We start from the raw sequence: 12,426 nt of genomic DNA on the forward strand, positions 1-12,426 counted from the left end.
CCTCCCATCCCCGCTAACCCCCAGGCAGCCAATCTTCCAACACTCCTCTGCTTGCACGCCTGATTGGCTTGAGTGTAGTCATGGCCACGGATGCAGCTCTGGCAGTCACCATGCCACCCTGGCCACCACACTTCCTTTAAAACCTGCCTTCATCTGATTCGATCACACAATCATTTACGTTGCGTTGGAAGGGGAGATGCACACTCGCTCTGAGGTGGGACATTGATGCAGTCGCCATCTGTGATGGAAGATAGGCGGACCCTTTAAAACTAAACACAATCATTATTTTATTTAGCATTACCGCTGTGATAATGTCACCATGGAAGTTATGCTTCTATTTATCCATTTAATTGTGTCTGCGGCCTTTAACATGATATGCTCCTTTTAGATTAGATCTGAGTGTGACTAATGCGTCTACATGTACACGGGCTTGCATAAGTTTACACACCCATGCTATAGTTGATTAAAAAGAGGAATAAAAAAACCTCTGTTGGAAATTGATCTTAATGGCTTTATTTAAAAAGATTACAACTAATAATCTACCCTCATTGCTATGTTGTAAATGGGTAGGACAAAATACCTGAACACTTCAATGATAACGCAATATAAATCAACAGCACTAGGAACTGCTGCCTACAAAATGACCGTACCGGTTGAATCAACACCTCTTTGAACAGATTGAATCATGAAGGGAGGATGTCTAGAAAAACAGTAACATTCCTTTTAGCTAGGTGTACCTTTAATAGGCTGGCAACGTAAGTGTTTTTTAAAGTTAGTCAGACCTGGGGCACACCTTACAATCTCTTTTAATACACTGTAAAACACTGGGAATTCCAATTGCGCACTGTGGCGCGCTGGAGATTGTATTGTAATGATTTTATTCCTCTTCTCGTTCCAGTCGTAAAATAATAAAAATGAGCACAGCCGTTGCTAAATTGTAACGTTACCTGGGGAGTAGAAATGATTTGCGTCAGCGCGGCGGCAGTAGTGCCGGAGCAATGTTAGTCAACAGGAAAGTGTTCACTCCCAGGCTCACCCCTCCGCCAGGTAACAACCAACACAACAACAAACACTAATGAGACCACGAACAACACACAATATGTGGCTCCTACATTAACCACAGATTAACCTAAACGCACGATTTTGGATATTTGAGATGCTTTTTTTGTTTTTTAAGGATACCTCCTCAAATAGTTTTATTTGGCCTTTGCTTTCTTAAGCTCTTTCTCTTCTTTCCGTAACCTTTTATGGGCTCAACCAAGTGCAACAGTTTGCACGTTTGTTACATACTAAAACAGGCAGAAGACATGACGAGGGTTCTTGAAGATAGATGTGGGAGGCAGCGAGATGCAGCCAGGGCGATGCTGGGACGGAAGGCTTTTTTAAGATTTTTTTTTGGGGGGCATTTTAGGCCTTTAATGGACGGGACAGCTGAAGATGTGAAAGGGGAAAGAGAGGAGGAGTGACATGCAGCAAAGGGCCGCAGGCTGGATTCAAACCCGGGCCGGCTGCGTCGAGGAGTAAACCTCTATATATGGGCACCCGATCTACCCACTGAGCTATCTGGGTGCCCGGGACGGAAGGCTTGTTAATCTTTTTATTCACATAAGATATGGTGAAATGACGCTGTCAGTAGTTCATGTCAATTATATTTCAACCCTTAAGAGTCTTGTCAGTTTCATATTATACCAGCAGGTCAGGGATAAATGTTGGGGCCGAGACATTTAGGGATTTACTGTAAGTAAAGGACAAGCATTAAGACTTTCGGCTCCATGACAATCTAGAAGCCTGTGTGACGTCTGGAGAATGGCTGTATGTCTTCCACTGTCTTTGTCTCTGTCGGGATCCTGGCAGCAGCGCTGTGAATAAGCGGCATATTGGGAATCGGCTGCAGCAAAATGACTAAATATGTTCCAAGATAACAGATAACAAAAAGGATGAAGCATTGCTGCTTCTGTGTGTAGAGTGTACAGAGTATGGCTCTGTGCGTGCTGCTGCAACGATTAATCCTAATGTCTCAAAGATGCTGCAGAGTAGGTTGCCATGTGTGTGCCCCCGCCCCCCCCTCCCCCCCTCTTCATGACCAGATGCATTTTGATGGAGACTCCCACCCACTCACCAGCGCCCATTGCTCCCAGTCCTCCCTTGCCAGCCCGAGAGAGACACCCGGTGGACTCGGGGTGCTACTACAGAACCACATACCTGTTGCCCTCATCCCGACCTTTGCTTCTTTTACACAGAATAATTTACGGTGCAAGGCACCGGCATTTTCTAGTAATTATACAAGCGCAGTGGGACAGCAGGCTGAATAGACTATTGAAGGAGGAAGAGAAGGGGGGGTTATATTCCCAACACGGTTATAAATACAAGGGCTATAGTAAGCTGTGTTCCACATGGCAGAGCATAGTCTTCTAGGCCTCCATTAGCTAGCCAATTCTCATCAGTCCTTTTGCTTCTCCGTCTGTTCCCCTCTCCCTTCATACACCATTAGACCCCCAACTTGAATTCTAAGACATTTCTATGACACACTCTCCATAAGGCATTCTAATGTGTTTTGTGGGGATTCTATACTGTTTCAGCCTGTTGTCTGAAATTCATTTATCGATGCCGTGCAGACAGGCTGCTGCTCCTGTGAAGACTGTTCTGCATTCAACAGCACATCTCTTCCTACTATATCCACCCCTTATATTCTTAATAATTGCCTGTTGTGACCTGTTGCTTTTAGGGAAAGCGTTTGTAGGGAAAGTTGCATTCATAATGTAGCACAGCAATGTTTTAAATGTTCCTGTTTTTGAAAATAGTCCTTCCTAGGGCTGGGCCATGTCCAGACAATCAAATATCACAAAATCCTTGACCAAATACCTCAATGTCGATATTGCAACAATATTGTACGGTTTACTATTGGTGGTTTAACAAATTGTTATTTACACAATGAGATTTATTGATAAATATTCTTCAGAAATTATTTAATGACTTAGTGGGTAAAGGTTACTAAAAGAACAGCTAGTACAGTCTGCTAAGTTTAGAAAATGACATGACTTTACTGTAATGCAGCCTGTAAAACCAGGAAAAGACAGCACATACCATTTTTTTAACCTTTATTTATTAGGGTAGGTTCACTGAGAGGAAGCCGCTCTTTTGCCCTGATCACATTCACATCGTTGCAAACATTCCTACTTGGAAGCTGCCCAGTACAACCACAGTCTGATCCGCTGGCCCATATTACCATATATCCACAATCTAAGATGATATCTAGTCCCATATCGCGATATCGATACAACATCAATATATTGCCCAGCTCTAGTCCTTCCATAGGCTGTGAGTCATTAAAATGATAAATAATCCAACCAGAAATCAGATATAATACCTGTAAAAAAGACAGAAAACAAGCACTGCCTTGTTGCAAGATCTGTTACATTACAACAGTTAATACAAAATGTTGAAGCTGATAATAACATAACTCTAGCATGCTGCTCTTCAGCGCATGATTTGCACTAAAATCCTTCATCACTTCTTAATCATTTTTCTGCTACATTACTTTGTCTTCCTTCCTCTAGCTGTCTCCTTCTGCACTTCTGTCTTCATCTCTTTCTCTTGCCTCAAACTAGGCAACAACTTTGCCAATACACTGTTGCTCAAGCTCCTCCTAAGCACTCATTTGTTCCTCTGAAAGATGAGAGAAGGACCAAGTGATGAGCTGTGTTGTCTTTCCTCCACACACTCAGTCTCTCTGCTCTGGTGTGTTGAGTGTAGTGGCCAGGTTGTAAATAGACCCCCGGACCACTTCATATTGCCAGTTTGTCCGTCAACATGGCTGTCAGTGCCCAGTTTGACTCCAACACACAGAAACACGCGCGCATAGAGGAAGCTCTGAGTTTTTCAGTGCCATTTCCTGTTGTGTCAGATTAGTTTAGTGCGCTGTGTTTCTGAGGTTGAAAGAGAGATCCGGTTCCCCTTTGCCTCTGCCACAGGCGGTCTCAAATTCCCCTTCTACGTTCAACTGCACCGTCCATTCTACAGCCAGGCGGACGGAGAGAAAGCATGGAGCTTGTCTGTGTTGGAGGGAGGTGAAGCCCTAGGGGGTCAGCGTGTGTCCTGTCCCACTCGACGGGCGCCGTGTATCGCCATGCGTCGTGCGTTCAGTATATTCCGAGGTTACAGGAGAGCCGGGGAGGACGATGACGAGGTGTTTGTGTGCAGCCCCGGACACAAGGTGACACAACAGATAGGGACCTGTAAAGAAACACCATGGACTTGAAAAATATGTGGACTTTGTTTTTTTCCTAAATAGGGCTGGGTACTGGGACTTTTTCTAAAACATGGCAAGTAAAAGTTGAAGTTGCTATTTTGGTATCTGGTCCCTTGCTTAAAGTAAAAATGAATTCACGGTGACTCTGTGACCAATCCTTTTCTACATACCAATTTTATAAATTTCACTTTAATAAAAAGAAATGGCAACATAACTCATAACTTTTAATTTATTTTTCAGCTCCTACTCTGTGCGTAAGGTTGAGTTTTTCCTGGCTGTCTTAACAAGGTGTAACATCAGACAGCCAATCACCAGCATTATTAGAACTTGGTAGAAGCATGCTGCGTGCTCATTGGCTCATTGGCCTTTTTTCAATACTCGATACTAAGGAAGCAATTTGCTCAGCGCCTAACACTGAAGTCCATACCCAGCCCTACGCGTAAAAATGGTATCTTTGCACTGTGTCCACTCACAGATTAATATAGAAGAGGGGGTGTCTGCTTTGCCAACCGATAGATTTCGTGTCCCATAATAATTAATTTCCCGGTGTCCTTTTTCCTCACTATCCAATTTATTAGAACTTTCCATCAGACGCTGGCAGGCATTGCTGGCTTTGTTCTGCTCAGTCTGTCAAATTGAATTCCAGGTATCATTAATAAGGTCCTAACAAAAGTTTGCCTGTCTGAAATTAGCAGATACTAAGTGACTGCTTTCTGCCAGTAAACCACTTGATGTTGAGTTCAGTTCAACATTTACTGTAGAAAAGCGCCTTTTCTGTCTTCTGCTATTCCAGGCATGTGTTGGACTTCTCTCTGAGCAGATGGGGCACGTTGCATAAGGTGTTTCAATCTGACACTCAATAGTCATTTTTTGCAAAAGAGGGCACCCCTTTTCTTTTGACATCACTTCTATTTTGAGTTTGTTGCTTAGTTTCATTGGAACAGTTCTTTTCTTTTTCTTTTCTCATCTTTTCTTTTCTTTTTTCTTTTTTGATAAAAAGAGCTAAGAGACATAACCATTTTTTAAAGGTAAAGTGCTATAGCCTTGGCTGGGTTAGTGTTTTTGGCCCATGTTATCTGAATATTTTTCCATTGTTATTGTCTGAGATCATTGGATTATTGGATCATTGACCATTGGAGAGCACTGACTGACAGATAGAACTGTTGCTAAGAATTCATCTTGGTCACTATTCTTTAATAACCAGGTTTGAAGGATCCCTTTCAAAGGTTTTTACTTATGGTATGTGTTCATTTTTTGAGGTCTTAACTGAGACCAAACCTTTTACCCAAGTTAGGACATGTCTAAATTGGCCCTAGACTCTGTGAATACAGTTCAAGACATACTCCCTGTAACGGCACCATGTATAGTATGAGGTCAAATGTCTGTGACATGTGCAGTATGCATGTTAACAGTGGGCCTCTGCTCAGTAATGGGCCGTTTGCACACTCCACACTGTCCAAAATTATTGTTAAATTACTGTGTGAAGGAAAGTGGAGACCTCGGGCAAAGGTTTTGGTTTAACTTTGGTCAAAGTGGACGTTAAAGTTGTTAATAACTTCTCCACTGGATGCAGTTTGGTTAGTGTGGTCTGAGTGGAATCTAAATGGATTTGACCCTAGCCTCACACTCAGGCCACACTCAATCATCTGCATTTAGACTTGATCTTTACCACAGTATTCCATTAAAAAAAAAACTAATTAAAGCTGCAGAGCACTGGCTCCATTCTAGTTGGAACTGATGAGTCTGAACCGGAGTTCAGCCAAACCGTCATCTCTCAGCGGTTTGCCGCCATGCTTGAGAACTTGCTGTGTGTTGGACTCAAACCGAGAAACAGCGGGTACATCTAACTGAAAACAGCAGGGCCGCTGAATCTGTTTTGTCTGCTCCCGCATGTGTGCTGGAAATTAAATAATCATTTCTGTGAAAAATATTCCTGTTATTCCAAGACCGGCAGGAAGTCCCATCTGTGTCCCGAGAACAGTTCAAATCCTCTGACTGTAGTGTGGGCCAATCAAATACATGCAGGAACCCATTTTTGGTAGATTACCACGTTCAGCTCGTGGTCGTTGTGACAAAAGATAAGTCATTGCCACAGTGATGACTGGAGTTGTAAAATCCTGTCTATTATAAATTGTTGTCTAGTGTTTGGGCGTCAATAGTCAGTCCTTCCAGGATGTTGCAATCTCGCCAATTCTCACAAATTCAACCAATCACTGTGACTTCGGTGTGACTCGCAATTTTCAACAAATCACTGCAACTTTTTTGCAAATTTTGACCAATAACTGAAGTTTCACATAAAAAATAATCATTAGTTGCAGCCCTAAGACAAATACCAGTAGCCCGTTGTGTATCTCTTGTCTCCAAGTAGACAGTTAAATGATTACGTAACTGTGTTGAATCCATCAGTTTTGCGGACCTGGTTAGAATCAAACTGGTATGCTTTTAAAGTACCTGCGAGCTGCATGTGATTGGATCAGCAGCTGCGTCCTGCTGTGCAGCCTGTCAGAGGGACTCATAACTCACCTCTATGCTCTCAGGAGGAGAAGTTGGTTTTATGTACAGCGGGGCTGTGAGTTTACAGCTTCAAGTGCATGTTTGTTATTTTAACTGCAACAAACAGCTTAGTTTGTTGTATGCAATAGTCCAGTCCAGGACCTGAGAGCTGTTGGTTTCTGTGCTGGACAGGACCAACATTACAGATAGTTGGATCTCAGCAGACTCTGGAATCATTTCGATGCTTCTTCTAATGGAATTATAATATATATATATATATAAATATGGAATTCCTGGAATTTAACTGCCTGTTCAGAGGAAAATCAGGACACTCTTAAAGTCTCTAGCTGTGTTGGAAACCATTCTCTATCACGGGAATAGTTCACCGTATAGTGGGTTCGCTATTTTGTAGTGGTGTTTGAATTTGCTGAGGATAATTTTGTTCACTATACATATAATCCATTATAAAATACCCACAATGCACAGTGTACATGCGATGTACCATACTACTACTCCTGTATACCACAGTGCAGCGGCCGTGTTTTCCCGGATAGAAGTAAAAGCAGACGGACCTGCGAAAACTAGAAAGGAGAAATGGATCGGGCATTCGTGTCAGAACAGTAGAAATGTAACATGCAACACACATATGTATATACACACACACACACACACACAACGTTTTGCTTTGTTTCCGTGATGCTGGGCGCCGCCCCCCCCCCCCCGTCACATACCTAACCACCGCATCTCCTGGCACAAGTCACGCCACGATGTGTTTTCAGTGTAGGTCCGAAATCTTATTTGGTTGTTCCCTATATTACATAACATGTCATTTAGCCGGCATTTTCATCCAAAGTGACTTAAGATTAAGTGTATATATAGTTTACTATTAGTATCACTATTATTATAGGGAATAGTAAGTGAGTGAATGAGGGAACGGGTACAAACTCGGCTTCTGTAGAAGGTTTAGATCTTAAAGAAACCTTTTCAGCTTCATATTTGTACATTTGGGGTCTCCTAGAATGGGTTTACATGCTTTGATGTTAAAAAAAAGAAAAAAGTATAATGTTTCTCATTGGTGCAGGGCCTCTACCTGAAACGCTCCGTCTGAGCTCTTGGTCCGCCTTCCTGAAAAGCCCAGTCTGCTCTGATTGGTCAGCGGGCCCACTCTGTTGTGATTGGTCAACCAACTTCAAACAAGCCACTGGGTGGACTGTGCTTTCTCTCGCAGCACCAATGGGCAGCACCGATGATAAACTGGGCTGGCTTTATCAATCAATGACATCACTAATTGATGAATTTCAAACAGGAATGTGGATGAGGCGTTTTCAGGCAGTTGGGAAAAAGTGCCCTCCCTTTCTCTCTGTGGGAGAGAAAGCGCCGTTTAGTGTGAAATGTGTTTTTTGTTCTTCATAAATCGATTACACACACACACAAACACTATACAACACACTAAAATGTGGAAACAATCTAAAAAAGCAAATTATCGGACCTCCTCTTCTTCTCTCCTTTTCTCCACCAGACAACATCCCCTACAGGTCCGGGCCGGTCCGATTCGCCGGTCTACACCAACCTGCAGGAGCTGAAGATCTCTCAGTCCAGCTTGCCGCCTGTCCCCTCCAGCTCCCCTCTCCACATCTTGGGCGACTGGGAGACCCACAAAGACCTGAGCGGCAGGCACTTCTACTACAACCGCGCCAGCGGAGAGCGGACCTGGAAGCCCCCGCGCACCAGGGACGCCAGCGGCAGCACCAGCAGTATCCGAGGAGACAGCCAGGGCACAGCGGAGAGTGAGGTGAGGGATGCTTAAACCAGCTCAAGCTTGAATGGTAGACAGATTTTTCAGATGGAATGCAGGTTTAAGGCCCTTCCACATTTGCAGCACTTTGCCAAACTGGATGCTTTGTCATTACATTTGTCACCGGATGCTATTTACAGTCTACGGTTTTGATCCGGCCTGCATATCAATTTAAGTTCACAAGAAACTTTGGCCAACCTAGTTGTGCACTAAGACAAAAAGACGGAAAACTGTTTTTTAAACTGCAACTACACAACATTTAGAGCAGAATTTGGTAGATCAGAAATTTCAGAACCAGAGAGTTTTGTTTCCAAGATGGGAGGCCAGTTTGCTTTTAAAACGTCACTTTAGTTTTGCTAGATTTGCTAAACTCTAAGATTTGACACCCCTGGTTTAGAACCACAGGAAACACAACAGTAGGTGTGATCACATGAAACACAGGATTCAGGTATTTAGTTAGTATGTGAGGAAAACTCTGAGCTGTTGCCACCAGGACATTAACATGGACTCCCTGGCAGTCGGTCTTAAATCAACAGGCTGTGGTGAAGGTGTGGTGGACCTCAAAGGACTTCCTAAATGGAGTTGTGGTTACTGAAGGTAGGGAAACAAGAGTGCCTTTGATATAGGGAAGTCATGGTTTCCTGTCAGGTTGGAGTTCTCTGCCTTACTATCCAACACTGCCCCCATGTGGAGGTTTGGTTTATTGCATTATTTTGTTAATGAGAGTAAAGGTGATGGAATATCATTGGTGGATTGATTTGAGTTAATCAACAAAAAAAACATACATTTAGAAATGTTGATTGATTGTGCCTGCTGGTTCCAGCCTCTCAAATGTGAAGATTTGCTGTTTTTTCTGTTTTCTATAATTTATAAACGGATCAGTTATACATTTTAATAATCATTTGTAGCTGTCTTTAGTACTACAAATGCGTCATTGTGTATGAATTTGAATGCTGAAGCTGGTCAAGGTGGAACTATTTTCTAAGGAATAGTCTGACGTTTTGGAAAAATACTCATTGGTTCATTTTTATCCCACATACTCATACTACATTTTTATTTGTATTTTTTCTGATCTTTTCACAGTTATTACGTTTTTAGGTAGCCAACACACACAGTCAGCAGGTGATTTTTGTGCAGACAGATGTTCTTATAGTTTCATTCTCCTCCTCTGCATTTCATTCATTGCAGATGCAGCAGGAAACAAGGATGTAGGCTACTCTAGTATCAATTTAGAACCATTTTAGGGCAAGGCCGAGGGGAGAAATTTCTCCTCATGCATATACATACAGTGGTGCTCATTAGTGTATTAGGCTAAAGTTGACTAAAAAGAGGAATATAAAAAATCGGCTCTTGGAAATTAATCTTAATGCCTTAATTAAAAACATTAGGAAAAATCAAACCTTTAAGGACACCTATTTTCTTGGGAATTTAAAATAGGGTGTGTATACTTATGCCCCCTGTAGTATAAGGAAGACCATTTATGTATGTGAGGTAGATTATTCTTTCACAAAGAATATGGGGGTCCTGGAAGGTTGAATTTCCTTTTAAATTAAGGCATTAAGATCAATTTCTAAAAGGTGATTTTCTTTTTTTCTATTTTTTATTCCTCTTTTAGTCAACTTTATAATCACTTTGAGCTCATTCATTTCCAATTTCTGTCTTGCACTGTGTAATATTACCTTATTATGTCATATTTTATTATGTGATATTGTATTCCCTGCATTTCATTGGCAATGATTGCTTCTGTAATTGTTGTACATTTGACAATAAATAACATGAAAGTTAAATAACGTTCCTGCTAAGGTAGTTGGCAAACCCGGTCCGTAGCACTCGATGCTGAAGTAAAGTAGGTCTTCATGGGTACATTTGTTGTGTCTGCTGATGAACCACCTTAAACCTGCTTCAATAAGTCCTCCGTCTCTCTCTTTTTTTGTCCTCCACAGCCGCTGTCCTCAGAGGAAAACTGTCACAGCACCAACTCGAGTCAGTCTGACAGCCAGTACGGGTCCTCCCCGAGAGGCTGGTCTGAGGAGCTGGATGAACATGGACACACACTCTACGTCTCTGAATACACACAGGAGAAGGTGCGAACCAGCCAACTCAATCACAGTCGTCCAGGGACGTCAACGCCTGCATGTTATGTTAAATTTATCCCTGTCAATAACAAAATAAAAAGACAAAGCTCATTGACCCCCAAGGGGAATTTAGGTTTTCACACTGTCAGACAGTCTTGTTAGTTTCCTTTTTTCTTGGATCCTGACTAGGGTTTTTGTTCACAGTGGATAAAACATGTGGATGAACAAGGTCGGCCCTACTACTACAGCGCCGATGGATCCAGGTCAGAATGGGAACTGCCCAAGGTAGGATTATCCTATGACGATAGAAGGCCCTGTGAACGATCTAAGCGCCTGGCGCAGGTGCGCTTAGGGTGCGTCCAAATCTACTCTTGCTAGTTTGACGGCAGAAAAAAGGGTCCGTGGCGCAACATGCAGTAACCAATCGGTGTCATCTCTCAGTCCCTTTAAAAGCCAGGCACAATTGTACAATGGTGCATTGCTACCATGATGGCGGATTTGCACCGTCATATTTTTATTTGTAATCTTTTGCATGTGTGTGTGCTGCTGAACTTCCCTGTGTGTGTGTGTGTAACAAGCATAGTGTGCGCACGCTGTGCACGAGTCTAGGCGCATTTCACTAATGCTCAGTTAAAATAACACTGAAATGCTGTGTTACTGACTTTAGACCAGGTTTTTTTTGGCGCAATCACTTCCCGCTGTTTCAAGATAGCAAAATGCCAAGAATTCAGCTAAAGACACCTCCCTGTAAGACCAGCTCGCCCATGGCCGCACAGATGGGTGCAGGTGCATTTGCTATTTAAACGACATGGGCACTGGACAGGAAATCGTCAACTGCATCAGTCTTAAACTAGCAAAGACACTTGCATCAGGCTTTACGCTGCGCCGTGTCTGGTGCAAGAAAAAATATTTACACTTATGTAAAGTCCTTTACAAGAGTATAAACATACTCAAAAAAATAACACTGAAAATTTAAGATGTTTTAAAAAGAGAGAGAGAAAAATATAAGCATTGAACTTTAGGTATGACCAATACAAAACTAAACTGAGGCACTTGCCGTGCCCACGTTAAATAAGAAGACTACACATCTGTAAAATATCCTACAAGGTTTTAAAAGTATAATATGCAGTATTTTACTAAAACAACAAAACAATGTATAGACCAGGGGTCAGAACCCTTTTTAATATGAAGTGCCATTTTAAAATGTTCTTTGTACATCAGTGTGTCAAAGTGTGTTAAAGCCTGCCATCATCTCCCGAGCTTGCTCAGGCAGTGTTATTTAAAAAAATATATTTGTTTTATAGGCAACAAATACTAACCAATCAGAGACACAGCAAGGCGGCTCATTGCAATATAAGGATCGGGAGAAAGATAATCAAACTACCATAAATAGCAGACTGTGCTCCTACCAATGGCTGTGAAAGACCGGTAAACGTAGAGGCTTCAATGAAAAGAAGGGAGAGCACTGTGGCGCTTTAAAACCTCTTTTATACAGTCTATGTTTAAAACTCACAGAGGAAAGTAGTAGTGTGTATGAAGCAGTTGGCTCGTAAAATTAAATGAGAATCAAAGTCATTTAAAAATGTAATCATGACCAGGGTGAATCGAGAACACGATTTTATAACGATTAATCGTGCAGGCCTACTACTTTGTCACGCCCCTCATGTTTAACCGACAGACAAACAGGAGGGAGCTCTGCATTCACACATGCTCCTGTTATTGTAAGGGGATTGTCTGGCGAGCTCACTCCTGGTGACAGCCTATTACAGGCTCTCTACCTGCTAATCTGGGGAGCTGCTGAGAATGCAGCAGTC

At 42.3% G+C, this 12,426-nt stretch overlaps 1 protein-coding gene across 6 annotated transcripts in view; it reads left to right on the plus strand.

Moving 5' to 3' along the window:
• arhgap12b (Rho GTPase activating protein 12b) overlaps nucleotides 1–12,426 on the plus strand; it is a 65,592-nt gene that overhangs the window by 33,041 nt on the left and 20,125 nt on the right. For all 6 annotated transcript variants that reach the window (XM_034861900.1, XM_034861901.1, XM_034861902.1 and 3 more), the window contains exons 2-4: nucleotides 8,262–8,534; nucleotides 10,481–10,621; nucleotides 10,817–10,897. In XM_034861900.1, the coding sequence (XP_034717791.1) occupies nucleotides 8,262–8,534; nucleotides 10,481–10,621; nucleotides 10,817–10,897 (495 nt within the window). The remainder of the gene's footprint in view (nucleotides 1–8,261; nucleotides 8,535–10,480; nucleotides 10,622–10,816; nucleotides 10,898–12,426) is intronic.

The sequence above is a fragment of the Etheostoma cragini genome, chromosome 22 (assembly GCF_013103735.1).
Source record: "Etheostoma cragini isolate CJK2018 chromosome 22, CSU_Ecrag_1.0, whole genome shotgun sequence".
NCBI lineage: Eukaryota > Metazoa > Chordata > Actinopteri > Perciformes > Percidae > Etheostoma > Etheostoma cragini.